The sequence below is a fragment of the Gracilinanus agilis genome, chromosome 1, assembly GCF_016433145.1.
Source record: "Gracilinanus agilis isolate LMUSP501 chromosome 1, AgileGrace, whole genome shotgun sequence".
NCBI lineage: Eukaryota > Metazoa > Chordata > Mammalia > Didelphimorphia > Didelphidae > Gracilinanus > Gracilinanus agilis.
Window position 1 is genome coordinate 714445030 of NC_058130.1, and position 17003 is coordinate 714462032.

At 37.1% G+C, this 17003-nt stretch overlaps 1 protein-coding gene across 1 annotated transcript in view; it reads right to left on the reverse strand.

The window, feature by feature from the left end:
- The window catches only part of CATSPERD (cation channel sperm associated auxiliary subunit delta), a 101132-nt gene that overhangs the window by 71862 nt on the left and 12267 nt on the right, over positions 1-17003 (reverse strand). The window contains exons 5-6 of the mRNA XM_044685254.1: positions 15600-15676; positions 11537-11609 (exon numbers count right to left, since the gene is read on the reverse strand). Of these exons, the coding sequence (XP_044541189.1) occupies positions 11537-11609; positions 15600-15676 (150 nt within the window). The remainder of the gene's footprint in view (positions 1-11536; positions 11610-15599; positions 15677-17003) is intronic.

Sequence of the window (17003 nt, forward strand, 5' to 3'; positions counted from 1 at the left end):
TTTCTAGGAAGAAAGCACTGCTTGGATATCTGGTTTGTTTACCTGAGCTTGCTAACTTTCCTGATGGAAAGGTCCTCCAGGCTTTTGACAATCTTTTTTCAGTTTGTAAACTAGGTGAGTATCTGTCTTTGGAGTTCTTAATCATTACTTGTTCTAGTGTTTGGTGTTTTGTTTTTTTTTAGGTTTTTGCTGGAGTATATGTTAGAGAGCTGGCTTCCTAGAAAATATTTTATACCACCATCTAAACTGGAACTCTCAGGGGGTCTCTTGTGGGTTTTTTTCTTCTTATATTCTGATACTTCCCCTCCTTCAATATATCTTATAAAACAACTCTTTGTTAATCCAGCATGGACTTCCTTCATATTTTTTTGTTCTAGTTGCACTGTTCTTACTAATTTTGTAATTCTTTGTCATTTGGAAAATTTTATATGCCTTTTTTAAAAAAGAAACTTATTTGTTGATTACATTAACATTTCCAGGTATCTCACTCTCTCCCATCCCTCCCCATACCACAGAAAGCATCACCCAACAAAAAAAGTATATATAAATTATGTCTTTTGTGTTTCTGTTTATCAGTTCTTTCTCTGGGAGTAAACATTCACAATTTATTCTTCAAATATAAATCTTTTAACTGCATATAATGTTCTCTTGGTTCTATTTGTTTTGTTCTTCATTATTTCATATTGGTTTTCCCACATTTTTTAAAAATGCTCATCATTTCTTACATTCTTACATTTCATCACAATCATATACCAGATTTTGTTCAGCCATTTCCCAATTGATGGATATTCCCTTGACTTCCAGTTCTTTGCCACCACAAAGGACTACAAAGTTAGTAAAAGCAGCTTTCAGAAAGGATTCTTTCTATTTCTTCATACAACACATAAAGGGACAGCTGGGTAGCTCAGTGGATTGAGAGTCAGGCCTAGAGACAGGAGGTCCTAGGTTCAAATCCAGCCTTAGACACTTCCCAGCTGTGTGACCCTGGGCAAGTCACTTAACCCCCATTGCCCACCCTTACCACTCTTCTACCTAGGAGACAATACACAGAAGTTAAGGGTTTAAAAATGTAAACAAAAAAACAAAAAAACAACAAAAAACATACAACACATAAAGGACTGAGAAGTGAGGGTGGTCCAAATGTAATGATTTTTCCATTACTGTTGATGAAAATAAGTCATTATAGAATTATTTACAATTTTTTTCCATTTTACATATATTTATGGTTGTCCCAGTAGTTTTACCCACAAATACTTTTGGAATAATGTGGTTTTTCAGGATAAGTCTATAGGAAACTATCTCTTTACAGTTGCACAACTGACCTTGAGGTATAGAAAATATGAGTTCTTATTTTATTGTTTGTTGAATGGGGAGAAAAAACCATATTTGACTGTAGAATAAAATGCATCCTTAGAAGTTGTCTTCCACCAAAGAGTCTTTCATATATATATATATGTTACAAACATACAAGATTCCTTGAGAAATGCCACTACTTTATCCAATGATCCTTTAATTAATCATGTTTATCAAGGCATAACATAAGGAGATGTATGCTCCTCAGAGGTAACTGCCACTGCCATGGAAGATGTCTTATGGATCCAAGTAGAAGAATTTCTTTTAGATATAAAGATCTTTCACATGCTCCTGCTTGGGAATGACACTGTGCCAAGTGCATGAAGCCCCAAAATATTCTAAGGCTTCCTAAATGTGATTTCTAAGTATAAATTTAATAAAGATAATCCTAATAATCCATATAGAACAAAGAAATGGATAAAAATGCCTTTTTGTCCAGAATAAGACATGCAATTGAATGGACAAACCATCAAATCAGTACATATCTCAGAGGCAGGCACTGCAAAAATGACAATGACTTGGCCCAGAATTGTAGGATGACAGAAGGCAACTGAAAATTGACATAGTGCTTTTAACAATTCCAATAAGCTCCCAGGTACAGACACACATATTCAACATAAATATCTTTCTAAGTAACGTGTGCTTTATGGTTACATATCTTAGGATATCACAGCCTCCAAAAAATTAAAGCTGTCAGTGATTCTAAGTGTAATGGAAAGATGCTAATTGGTACAAGCAGATGATAGCATATTTCCCATGATAATCTGCATTTGAGTGGTATAAGAAATTTTTTCACTTCATTTTTCTTGCCTCTTTTTTTTTTTGCAACATGGCTAATAAGATTAAACTGATTCTGTATAATCTTTTATTGATCTTATTTATAATTGTTTTTATCCTGTAACTGCTTAAATCATGGTTCTTTGTCTTTGAACTTAGTTCAGAAATTCAGCTAGCCTGTTAATGAGTTAAGTTTAAAAATCCACTTCTACTCATCAGTATTCTAGTTTTTCCTCAAGGAAATCTGCTATGTTTAAGGAATGTGAGTGGACACTAGGGTGTCTGGTCTAGCATCTTTACACCAGGCTATCCCTCAAGGATATCTGGTTTGCTAACCAAAGAAATTTGGTCCACTATCTTTAACTACATAGATCAGTGATGGCGAACCTTTTAGAGACTGAGTGCCCAAATGGCAACTCTCATGCCACATATGAGCCGCCCCCTTACCCCAGACAGAGTAGGGAAGAAGTGCTCCCATTGGGCTGCTGGGCAGAGGGGAGGGTGATGTGAGAAATGTCTTCAGGTATGCATGGAGAGGGGGAGAGGAGCAGTCCTCTCCGGCACACATGCCATAGGTTCACCAACACAGACATAGACGGATTCAAACAATTCTTAGTCATAGGAGGGAAGGAGGGGATTGTTGTTAGCCCTTAGTTTGCAACTTCCAACCAATCATATTATCTCCTATGACTCAACTACATAACCAATCAAGTTCTCCTCAACATCTCACTTACCCTATTATGTTCCTTGCTCTAACCTTATAAAAATGAATTAAGTCTTCATCCCAGGGTCTTTTGCTAAACTATGGCAAGTCATTGACCCATTATATTGGCACAGCTCCTCTGTTAATAAAATGTTATCTCGCTCAGAGAAAATTTGTCTCAGCCTACCTTTGTTGAACTTTTCTCATGGCACTAATATGGAAATATGCATGATTTTACATGTCTAATGGATAGCACATTGTTTAACTTCTCAAAGTGTGGGGGAGAGACTGAAAGAGAAATTAGACTTCTAATTTTTTTAATGTTAAAAAAACTTTGAAAGAAGCGATACAAGGATCTCATTGAGTATATGTAGGACCAGGAAAGGGACCGACTAGTTATGTGATGAAAGAGATAACAGACGGATAGTCCAAGTGTTTCCCTTATACCCACAAGATGTAAAAAAGTCTAGCAGATGAAGCACTCTAATACATTGGGGGGATTCTCTGTGGAGGAGCTATTGAAGCACATAGATAGAATGAGATTTTATGGATAGGTTGCAGCCTGCACTGATGAAGTAAGTACCCAAATCAGTACGATCCCAACAGATCCATTGGTGTGTTGAAGCACAGCAATTTAGGGAGAGTGCTTTCCATACCCCTCACTCATTCTAGATTACTCACCTACCACTACACTATCACTTGCTTCTGATCTGATCATCCAGGGAAGCAACCTTTGTTGAAATAGCCCCTCACTTCTCAGCAACTACATCAACTAAAGACCCAGGAAAAAATTCTCACTACCATAATTCTTAGCATGGTTAAATGGTTTAACATCAGAAATGGACATGGTTTTATTGGTGGCAAGGACACTAAAGATGATGCATCATTCCTTCAGTAAAAAGTAATCTCACCTGTAAATGAACCCCACTCCCATATTTTTTGTCTTTCTCTATTAGAATGTGAGTTCCCACAAAGCAAAGGCTAAATGGCTTTTACATATGTATCTCTAATAATTATCCAGTCCTGTGTTTTAAGAGCTTAATACTTGTTTTTTTTATACATTCCTTTTTTCTCATTTTACATCCTAAATAAAGGTTACTAATAAGAAGAACAAAGTAATTCTATGAAATGAACAAACCTTCCTGTAGATATAACATTGGATGGTTCAAATAAAAGAAAGGAGAAAATACATACCTAGGATTCGGTGCCATTTACTGTCTTCATAATCAAAGCTATAGATATTTCCATTTATTGCCAACAACAAATACGAAGAGGAAAAAATAGCTGATGTTACAACTGGAACTGCAATCTAATAAGGATAATGCATATTAAGCATATTAACAATTTTGAAAGAAATACTTTTAGACACATGTTCTTGCCTTTTTTTGGCCAATAATATATGGAATGAAAATTTCTGTTCAAATACTGGACCTAATATTTTTTATCTGCATAACCTTGAAAGTCATTTAACTTATTTGGACTTCAGTTTCCTCATCTGTAAAATTGGGAGGAAGGAAAAGAGGAAGAACTAAATGATCTTCAATGTTCTTTTTCAGCTTTAATTTCTACAACCCATAATTAATGACCTAGATTTGGGGATATAATGAAGACAAAAGGCTACCTCCTCTAACTTGCCATCCACTGCCTAATTGATGTAGCTGCTCTGTCCTCCACATTAGACTTTCAGATTCTTATCTTCCTCTTTGACTGATCAATAATCCCTACTCTCTCACTTATTTACAGTCTCTCCCTGCCTACTGACTACTTCCCTAATTCCTATACAGATGATCATGTCTCTCCCATCCTCAAAAAAAGACCCTTACTTGATCCATCCATTTTTGCTATTTATCTTTTATTTCTTCTCCCTTTTCCAGCTATCTCCTAGAGCAGACTATCTATAATTGATGCTGCCACTTCCTTTTCTCTTCAAGGTTGCTATTGATCCCTTATGACTCCTAATAGACTTTTCTCAATTATCATTCTTATTGAACTCTCTGCAGACTTTAGTACTGTTGATCACTCTCTTCTCTTTGATACTCTTTTCTCTCTAGGGATTCCTGAGACTGCTCTATCCTGGTTCTCCTCCTACCTGTCTGACTATCCCTTCTCAGCCACTTTTGCTGAACTTCATCCAGGTTACACCCATTAACTGAAGTTGTCCCCCAAAGCTCGGTTATGGGCCTTCTTCTCTTCTCTTTCTATACTATTTCACTTTTTGATCTTATCAGCTCCTGTGGATTCAAATATCATCTCGATAATGATGATTCTCGGATTTATTTGTCTGCCTCTAACCTCTCAGAAAACCTCCAGTCTCACATCTTCAACTTCCTCTTGGACATCTTTAACTAGATGTCTTATGGGAAATCTTAACTTCAACATATCCAAAGTTTAACTCACCATCTTTCCTTCTAAGATCTTCCTTCCTAATTTTTCTATTACTGTGGAGTATATCACTGTACTCCCCCATCACCTAAGTTCAAAACCTGTATGTTATCCTCAGCTTCACATTCTCTCTCACCTCCCCCATATCCAGTCAGTTTTCAAGTCCTATAAATTCTACGTTCATGATGTGAGAAGTGGGCTATGTGTTACTCTGAGAATATGCTTCTCAAAAGCCCTCCTAGCTGAGCAATGTGCCATTTCCAAGCAAGCTGACATGTATGTCATCCCTGGAAACCCCAGCTTTTGCTAGGCTATGCCCCTGAGTAAGCCCCAGCATGTTACAGGTAGTATAAGTTGTGGTTGTCTTGTTTTCTGATTGGGTAAAACCTTAGATTGTAAGTCTTGGCTCACCAGTTTCTGGGGAGAAGACATGGAAGAAGAGGCAGGGTTTTTGGTTAAAGCCTATAAAAGGCTAGCCTTAGTCAGAAGAGGGTGCACTTTACCCATGATCAGTCGGTGGTGCCCTTTTACGTGAAAAAGAAGTAAAAACTGTCTTTTCTGCTTATAACCTCTGACAAAATTCCATTGTGAGGGGTGGTCTCCACCCCCACCTCACACCATGACACTATCCTGGTCTAGACTTTTTCATCACCTCATTCATACCTGGCCTATTGCAATAAACTTCTGGTTGTACTTCCTACCTCTAGTCTTTTCTCACTCCAGTCCATTGTCTACTCAGTTAACAAATTTTTCTTCTTAAATAAAGTTCAAGTTTGACCATGTTGCCCCCATTAAATAAACTCCACTGGATCCCTAATGCCTCTAGGATAAAAAAATAAAATCTTCTGGCTTTTAAAGTTCTCCATAGCTTGGCCTCTTCTGATCTTTCCAATGTTTTTACTTATTATACTCTACCATATATGCAATGATTCAGTGACGATTGATCTCCATGCTGTTCCTTGAACTAGACATTTCCAGGTATTTTAATCCTTGAATTCTCTCTCTCTCCTTATCCATACCTCCTAACTCCCCTCAGCTTTCTCCAAAATCAGATAAAATCCCACTTTCTGTCAGAAACTTTCCCCAATCCTCCTTAAAGCTAGAGCTTTCCTTCTATTATCTCCAATTCATCCTATAAAAATTTTGTTTATTCATAGTTATCTAAATGCCAACTTTCCTATTAGACTGAGAGCTCCTTGAGAGCAAGGTATTTATATTTCTTTTTATCTTCAGTGCTTAGCACAGTTCCTGGCATACAGTAGGCACTTAATAAATGTTCATTGGCTGACTGACTGAGGAACTTGGGCTCTCTCCTCTCATTTTCATCTGGGGACCATGCTTCTTTTTTTGTTGTTATAGAGATACTTTATTTTACCAATTACATGTAATAACAAATTTCCACATAAGTTTTCAAAAGTTATATGATTCATATTATCTCCCACCTTCTCTTCCTTCTTCCTTCCCAGAGTTGGCAAGCAATTTGATCTGAGTTATATATGTATTATCATGCAAAATGTATTTTCATATGGTTCACTTTTGTAAGAAAATAATCATATAAAACCAAAACTCCCAAATAAAAGCCCCCAAAAAACTGAAGTAGAAAATCCTATGCTTTGATCTGCATTCTGACTCCAATGGTTCTTTTCTCTGGAGGTGGATAGCAGAATTGTCCTGGATCATTTTATTGTTGAAAATAGCTGTCTATCACAGTTGATTATTCCACAATATTGCTGTTATTGTTCTCCTCGTTCTGCTTGTTTCACTCTGCATCAGTTCATGTAGGTCTTTCTAGCTCTTTTGGAAATCATCCAGTTCACTTCTTATAGTGCAATAGTATCCTATCCTATCACCATCATATACCATAATTTGTTCAGCCACTCCCCAATTAATGGACATCCCTTCAATGTCTAATTCTTTGCCACCACAAAAAGAGCAGCTATAAATGTTTTTTACAAATAGGTCCTCCCCTCCCCCTTTTAAAAATCTCTTTTGGATACAGACCTAGCAGTGGTATTACTGTATCAAAAGGTATGCATTGGGGCAGCTGGGTAGCTCAGTGGATTGAGAGCCAGGCCAAGAGACGGGAGGTCCTAGGTTCAAATCTGACCTCAGACACTTCCCAGCTGTGTGACCCTGGGCAAGTCACTTGACCCCCATTGCCCACCCTTACCGCTCTTCTGCCTTGGAGCCAATATACAGAAGTAAAGGGTTTAAAAACAAAACAAAACAAAACAAAACAAAAAGGTATGCATTGATTTATAGCCCTTTAGATATAGTTTCAAATTGTCCTCTAGAATGGCAATACACTAACGGGGCACCATGCTTCTTCATTCATGCTCTGCCCTGGCTACTGCTCTGAGTGCTCAACCAATACCATATGCCCAAAGTACAATCAAAGGCTATCCACCCCTTTCACTGCGCCTTCTGGTTTGTCTGCCTTTCACAAGTCTCTCCTTACACCAGGCCATCCTCCATTCAGTTGCCAAAGTAACTTTTCTATAGTACAGGTCCAATCATGTCACATATTACCTACTCAATAAACTCCAATGACTTCCTATTGCTTCCTCTGTCCGGTTTTCAAAGTCCTTCCTAACCTACCCCCACTCCTACTTTTCTAGTATTCTTATATCTTACAACCCACCACATAATCTTTTAATCAAGTAAACTGACCTCCTTGCCTTGTACAAGACGATTCGTTTACTATGTCTGGTAATATTCACTGTCTGTCCCTCAACCCTACAATGCTGTCTCCCTCCTTATATCGACCTTCTCACTTGCCTCCACTAGCTGGCTTCCTTCAAGTCTCAGTTTAAATCCCAACTTCTACTGTCTTTCCCAATATCTCTTAATTCTGGTGCTCTCTCTCTGCTGATTATTTCCTACTTATTCTTTAAAGAACATTTTTACATAATTCTTTGCATGTTGTCTCTCCCCATTAAGAGCTCCTCAATGGCTTTTCTTTGTATCCTCAGAGCTTAGCATGATGCCTGGCATACAGTAGACACTTAATAAATATTTATTGACTGACTGACTCTATGAACTAAGGCTAAGCCACTTGCCCTCAACTCCGGCTTTAGGACCATTCTTCTTCACCCCAGTCATTTTCTGACCTGCTATGGAACATGTGTTCTCTCTTTCCTTCCCTTGCTTTAATAACTATAATCAAATCAGTACTACCATTGCCTCTGGAAAAGATGTGTTAATTAGTTCCCCTGTTTTTCCAATTAACATCCTACTGACTACTCGCACCAAAATACCCTCTCATAACTTTTCCTTTTATGATGTCTTCTTCAATTTAGAATGTAAATTCCTTAAATAAATGCACAGATTATTTCCCTTAAGTATCTGTGTCCCTTACATTTAAAATCCTGCCTGGCAGTAAGTATTTATGTAACTTGGGGCTCAAAACCCATTTTTATGGGACATTCATCATTGATGGAGATTATTACTCAATGTTCTGCCTCCGTGAGGCAGGGAATTAGAGTAAGTTTGGGAGAATAAAGATCCTATTTTTCTGGTTTCCAGCTTAGAGAAAGAAGACATATGGTTTCAGATTTTCTTCAGACCCTGAAGGAAGAGAGATTCTGGGAAAAAAAGCTAACATTTGAGAAAATGGCACTTTGATCATCCCTCAATCCCTAGATTACTACACTATGGACTTCCAGGAATTTCCCCAAGAAATAAGGATGTGTTCGTTTTCCTTTTCCCTCTCTCTCTCTCTCTCTCTCTCTCTCTCTCTCTCTCTCTCTCTCTCTCTCTCTTCCCCTCTCTCCCCTTCTCTAATTTCTGTGTGATATTGGATTAGACAAATGGGTTTATTTACTCTTGGCTACATGGGTTCATTGTGGAACTGGTATTTGTTGGGGAATCAAACTTGGATACATAGCTAGGGGCACTTCTCTGTTAGTTTCGGAAGCTTGGTTTAAACCTAAAAACCATCTCCCCAAGATTAACAATATTTGGAGGTAGGGGGAGGGAGATAAATATAATTCCTGCCCAGGACCCTTACACAAATATCAAGTTCTCCAGAAAACTAAAACCCATGTGAGCTGTTCTTCCTATTTTTTGTTCAGATAGAAGGAGTTCAGCCAGAAATGGTCTTAGGTCAGAGAGATGAGGAGAACAAAGTGGCCAGCATCTAGATCCAACCTCTTGCTTCTGCTGACAAGAGTCAAATCTCTCTTGGAAAAAGAGTCACTTGTCACTAGCTAATCTAATGCCTATTTGAGTAAATGGAGTCTCCTTGGTCAGTGTGGCTAAGAGTAAAAACATTCAGCTATTCTGCCTCTCATTTTATTCAAGTTCTAATCTACCTTTCTTCACTGAGTAAATTACTGATAACTCGAGTTGGAGAAAAGGTTTTCAGCCTGCCCAGAGGGCCCGATCAAACATAAAGAGCAAGATAACAATGCGCATATTAGTAAAATGTTTTAGATTATTTGGATGAGAAGAAATCTGGCCTTCCCTGGTCACTTAGTCATTAATGTCACTGGCTTTACAAGTCCTTATGGATTTCCTATCAATTAGATTAGCTGACACAAAATGGTTATGTAATAGGAATCACTACTTTTTCCCACCTATATTGTCACACCCACTGAGTGAGAGACCATCATTTTTCTAATTATACATGATTATTCAATTAAATAAAAAATTATTGAGCATTAAAAAAAATCTAAGGAGGAGACTCTAGAGATAATTATCTCCCCATGAATCACATCCAGAAGGACCCTAGGGGCCACTCATATAGATACATGGCAATAAGGCTCACACAGCATTTATACTTAATAAATTTCTTTTCATTCATTCTTTAATTTGGAGCTCCAACATCGCCTTTCTAGTGGTAGGAGGTATCTTTATTCAGTCTAGGTTTTACCTGATCAAAATGTAATAAACCTATTCACAATGAAGTCTTGTGGGAAGCCAATAGGTATCAGAGATGATAAATAGATCTTGAGAAAGTAGAAGTAATTGATAAGGTCTAAGTTGTTACTTCTGAAAGGGATATGTGTACCTTTGGCTTCAACTGTCTTGGAACATGGAATTTCAAACAACATAATACTAGATGAGAAATAATTTGGGGCAAGACAATCTCTTCCTAGGGCTCCTTCCTTAATCTACTTCCTGCTTATGGCTGGCTGTATCTTTATTGTTAATTATGATTCTAAAACTTACCTTTTGTAAATAAAGTATAGTACATGTTTGTATTCAAATACTGAGAGGGACCTGTGGTAGAGGGAGGCATTTCTAGTTTTCTCTAAGTGTTTACTAAGCCTATCTCAGTAAGTTTCAAGTCAGCAACTTCTTTCCTATTTTTATATTTTTTAAATTTATTTTAATCAGCTAAGATCCCACCTTCTCACTCTCCCACCCCCCATACCCATACCCAATTGAGAAAACAGGAAAGACAAAATCCATTACAAACAAGGATAGTCAATCAAAACAAATTTCCACATTGGCCACATCCAAAAAATATTTGTCTCATCCTTCATTCTGTGCCCTTCACCTCTCTCTTTCATGAAGTGGATAGCATATTTCATCATTAGTCCTCTGAAGCAAACAGGTTAAGAGTTCCCCACAGTGTTGATTGGTCTTTCCACCAATTAGGAGTCTCATGCAAAGTGCCCCAAGCTTGGCTAGAGACTCAGGTTATATAAGGAAATGATAGAAATTGTGCAGCATATCACTGTAAATTGCAAAATTTAGTACATAATGAATACCTATAAAGATACAGCCAAGTGACCAGATAATGCACCAGAATCTTGGTAAAAAGACAATAAATTTCTGTACTACAAATACAAATCCCAAAATATGCTCAAGAATTCGATACATAAATTGCATTAAAACTGAAATATTAGTTCAAATTAGTCAGCCACAGGCACACAAAAATTTAAAAGTAACATTTTAATAAATATACCCATCCTGAAAACTCATTTTCAAGCTATTTGAAATGAAAAGTTTTCAAAATATAAAGAATGGAGGAAATCAAAACTATGAAAACAAAAAGAAATACACATGATCCTCATCATCCTGTCTTTTATGAGAGTTGTCCCCAAAAAATCTGTCAGTGAACTCTCAGAAGTACCTATATGCAATAGTTTTCAATTACAAAAATAATTGTATCCACTTGCATAACCACGTGACCCACATTAAATACAAAAGTACAATATGACCTAAGACCATTTCTTTCTTTGTTCAATTGAACAAAAAGTAGGAAGAACAAAGATAATAATAACACACAGATGTAGGTTTTCTGTTAGGCAAAGCATTTTTTCTCATAACAACTCTCTGAGTTATCCCCAAATAACTAAATAAAAATATTACCTGTAAGTGTTTAGGAGCAAAGAGTGGCTTTAGGCTACTTTCAAAAGTATCTGTAGTTAAAAAAACTGTCTTTCTGAAAGAAATAATAAATGAGATAAATCAGGATATTTTCAGGGGGAAAAATTGAAATAGTAGAATAAGTTTCTATTTAATTTTCTTTTAACTTAGAACCACCAAGTCTTAAAGTATGAGCTTATTTTTTATGTTTTTGGTTTTCGCATCACAGTAATCTGCTTATTTTTTATGTTTTTGGTTTTCGCATCACAGTAATCTGCCAATATTCCCCACCACCTTTATTTAATGAGTTCTTTCCTGTAACAAAGAAAAAGAGCTAAGAAAATGTAGCCAATGAAGTGACATTTTATTGTGTGTGGCATTTTGTCCTACAGTTCTCATTTCTGTACTGAAAGGAGTTTCTTTCATCTCTTTTGCACTTCTCTGGAGCCAAGATTGTTCATTACAATCATTCAATGAAACCATTTAGCCAGAAGAGGATTTTTTAAAAATTTTGAATGAAACCCTGAAAACCATAGGATGTTGGCTTCTCAAACAAATATTATTATCTTGGTCAAACTCCTTCAAATTCACCAAGAGAATGTTATTTATAAATGGTATGGCATTAGGGGGAGAAAAAGAAAACAAAAACATGTGCTTTGAATATTGTGTGTGAGAAATATATCCTGGTTTTGTTTTTTTTTGCTAGCCTTTGCTGCCATTTTGATGCCTGGGCCCAGCAGATAGAAGGAAGACTTAAATTTAAATCTGGCCTCAAACAATGACTTGCTATGGAACTCTGAGCAAGTTACTTAACCTGCTTAACTCTGTTTCCTCTTTTGTAAAATAGGGATGATAATCACACATTTAAGGGTCTCCAAGATCCCTCCCAATTCTAAATCTAGAATCCCAGGCTCTTTGGAAAGCATATCTTAGGGGGAAGCAGCTATTTTCGGACTGAAAAGAAAACAAGACAAAGAACAATAGCTCCAGGCAAAAAAGTGATAAGATGAAGAGCTAGACATTGTCTCCAACAAACTTTCACAGCTCTCAAAAACAGGAATGTGTGTGGAAATCTGGTCAAGGTCAGAACAGAGGAACAAGGAACATTAAAAGGACAGAGCCCAGAGACAGCCAACCTAGGGGTGAATCCATGTATTTTTATGGGACCACAAAACCTAGGATTTGTTCATGAAAGGAGGATGAGAGCACCGGGATAGAGAATAATATGGGACAAGCCAGGGTGAAATCAAAAGCTACTGAGGGGACTATGATCCCTTTGGTCCCAGAAAGAGAAGAGCCCTCAGGGGAGTGAGGAGGAGGGGGCAAGAAATGAAAAATGGGAGAAAGGAAAGAGACCTTACTTTTGCAAATAGGAGGATGGTATTGATGAATGTACCTATGGATGAAGAGAGATGGTTCTTCAGCTACTTTAATCTTTTTTAAGGTGACCTTATTAAGCCCTGGATCTCTTTCCCTTATCTGTGATCCCCACTTCTTGTTCGTTATCCCTTTTCCTTTGGAGTTTTGCTTATTCCTTTTTCTCTCCTGCTTTTATCTGATTATATAATTCTTCTCACCCTCTTTTTTTTTTTTAAATTTTTACCCTGTCAGATTCCCTTCTCCTTGATTCCCCTCTAATTCGTTCTTATTAGCTTTTTAAATTTCTTTTTTTTTTTTTTTGCACACCTCTCCAGAAAGTATTTCTCTTATTCTCACTATTCATTCTCTTTGTCTGCTCTAAACCTTCATTCTCTGATTCATGTTATTTTTTCTCTCTTTTCTCTGTATTCCTCATGCAATGAAAGCTTCCCCAGGATATAGCTAGCTACTGTTCCTATTAGGGTTCATCCAGGATAAATATCAGTTGTCTTGGGTTTGTGGGGACCTACTAAATTCTAAAGAAAAATTGGTAATTTTTCCTTTTTTGTTTTAGGCTATGTGAGAAACAGGTCCTAACAAGATGGTAGACTCCTCTCGTAAATCTGTATAATGAAGTAAAAAATTTGAATTAAGTTTCATGTTCCCTGTTTAAGCCCCATTCCCCACATTCACACCAACAACTTAGTTCTTTTAAGAGGCTAACAAGTGAAGTTGCTGTCATTTTGATTGGTTAAAGCCCCTGTGAATGACTAGGTTGTAAAGTGTGTTCTGATCAGCTGGTTCTCCTAAGTAGATAATAACTCTAATAATTGGCCAGTGGGGAACAAGGAGAGAGACTGATTTGCTTTAATAAAAGGGAGCCTGGGTGCTCCCATTCCTTGCACTTGCTTGCTGGCTATAACGCCTGTAAAACTGACTCATGGCTACCTGTTCTCGGGAGAATGAAATAAAAGAGCCTTTGCCACGTGAACTCTTAGTTCAAGATTCTTCTTGAGAAGGTGCTTCTTCTCAGGCTACCATTTTATATTTAGTCTTTTGAAATGTTTCCTTATGTGTCTGACCAATTTTTCACCCTCACCAAGAGGCTCTGACTTTGGGAGACAGTAAACTTCTTGACATGACTACAAGCTTCTCTCTGAAACAAAGACCCATTTAAAAATATCAATGTTTTAAATATTAATGTTCTTTGAATGTCATTGTATAGTTAGGAGTCATGGAATACTACTATCTCCAAAGAACTGAAATTGAGGATTACCCAGGGACAATGGAGAGTTGTATTATGGCCATGAACAGACTACAGCAAATCGACAAATATTTATTAAACACTTCCTATGTGCCAGGCACTGTACTAAGCACTGGGAATCCAAAGAAAGGCAGACTAAGATGATGTTAAAAGTATGGAGAAGGGGGGGCAGTTGGGTAGCTCAGTGGAGTGAGAGTCAGGCCTAGCGACGGGAGGTCCTGGGTTCAAATCTGGCCTCAGACACTTCCCAGCTGTGTGACCCTGGGCAAGTCACTTGACCCCCATTGCCCACCCTTACCAATCTTCCACCTATGAGACAATACACTGAAGTACAAGAATTTAAAAAAAAAAAAGAAAGAAAAATTTAAAATTAAAAGTATGGAGAAGGGCAGCTGGGTAGCTCAGTGGATTGAGAGTCAAGCCTAGAGATGGGAGGTCCTAGGTTCAAATCCGGCCTCAGATACTTCCCAGCTGTGTGACCCTGGGCAAGTCACTTGACCCCCATTGCCTACCCTTACCACTCTTCTGCCTTAGAGCCAATACACAGAAGTTAAGGGTTTAAAAAAAAAAGTATATACAAATATATATAAATATATAAAGTATATATAAATACAAATATATAACATATAAATATGAAAGTACATATACATATATTCATATGTACTTTTATGTAAACAAACAAATAAATATACATACACACCACACACACACACACACACACACACTGGCTACAGAGAATAAAGAAGACATGTGTGCTTGTCAAAGCATTGCTATTCACACGAGATAAAAAGAACAGTGGAAAGATCCCAAAGAATTTTGCAGCAACCAATGTCCTTAGACACTGAAGGAAACCAGCTATTCTAAGCTGATACTGCAGTATGTTTAGAAGCTGTACAAAACCAATCATGAATCAGTCTAAGGTACAGTTGACTCTGTTAACTATATGTTAAAATATATGTACAAGAGAAAGGGCTTTAGCAAGTGAGTTGAAATAATAAATAGAAAATTTCTTAATTTCACATTTAATAAATATTTCCTCTTTTCAGCTAAACTCAAGACGGGGGGGGGGGGGCTAAAAACCACTTTTGAAACCAAAGAAAAGCAATAGAACTATTATAGGATTGCAAGGGGAAGCGGACCCATTTGCAGTCTTGAGCTTGATTTTTGTTTGTTTGTTTAAGTGGCTGCTTTAGGGTGGGCACCTCAGGTAGGGCGCCACCTAGTGGTCAGCTTCAATGCACACTGAGCTAATTCAGTCCCCTGGGTGGCACTTTATGGAGGTGACATATATAAGATCCAAGATCCCAAGTGAATGCCACATGACCAATATGTATAGGCCACACATGTGTAGGTCACACTTATATTTACTATTACATTTAAGTACTTTGTTTAAAGGCAACATTTTAATCCCTCCCAAAGTATTGCTGTATAATAGTTTCTTACCCTAAAAACAAAGCAATCTGGTAGCGACACGGATGCTTAAGAATGACTGGTTTCTCATATGCATAAAATAGTAGATCCTGGGGAGATAACAATGAAATCATATCGTCAATCAGCTTGAACAAAACAATTCTCTGGTATAATTATACCCACAAGTCTAACATAAACCAGAAGGTGATTGTTCAATACACAAGCTAGATTTCTGTAAATATGTCTTTTTCTTATATTTTAGAACATAGAAACACAGTTCAAAGATTTTATTTATTATCGATTTATTTAGGCTTATACCCCTGCAATTGAAGTAAATGAATGTTGAGTTGTATTATTTATTAGTAATATTTCTATGGGAAAATCATTCATTTTCCTCAAGCCTTTCCAAGGTCAAGCTGAGATAATCTAAACTGGGCTGGGACCTTTGGTCTCTTTTTGGAAACTCTTATCTGTCATCAAAAACGCTCTCTCTAAGGCATTTGAAAGTAAAGTGGGTCAGCATTTTGCTAATTTGTTAAAGATCTACCTCCTCTGAGATGAAATAATGAGGGAGGAATTGAGATCTCCAAGTCCACTTCCTCTTTCAAAACATCTACCAATTGGGACTGATGGGGTCCTATAAGAGAGAGAGGGGTCACAATGAGGGCCTTTTGTTTTAAAGGCAGATGCAAGAACCCATCCTTTGTTAGTGGGCAGTATTGATAAATTATTTCTCAGGGAAATGGCTTCATATCATTTGGTGGTTGGTTGGTTGGTTGGTTGGTTGGTTCTTGGGTGCTACAGCTTAATTAAAATTAATTAAAATTATTTGAGTCAGCTTTGCCAATCGACTTGAAAAAATAACTTTTTGATACAGGGTTTTTACTTTGAAGAAATTCAAGATAATGACAAAAATATATCTTTTGGAACAAGGATTCTTAGCCTTTTCTACGCCATGGACCCCTCTGCCAAACTATCTGTTGAAGATGACAGCCCCTTCTCAGAATCATGTTTTTAAATAAGTAAAGGAAATGCTAAATTTCATTTAAATTCTATTAAAAATAAAGATGTCATTTTTTTCCCCTCCAAGTTCATAGACCTCCTCAAATCTGTGGGACATTGATTATTCACATTAATATATTTTGCTGAAGGGTTTATTTAATCTTCTTCCTTTCTCAAACTTCTCTTATCTTTTAGAATTTACCTACAGATTTGGGTTTGTTTTTTTTTTTCCTTTTTTATTGGGGGAAGGAGGATGGTCCAGGTTGGTCCAGACTTGTGATTTCATCAAGTATAGGGAGCTCCCAATGTATAAATCCCCTCCACTATGTAGCAGCTGAAGATAATGAGCAGCAATTTGTCTATAATTCATAATTTTAAAGCTTTGCCTAAAGGTCCTGAAAGGTTAAGGGCCCAACTCCCATATCTCACAGCTTA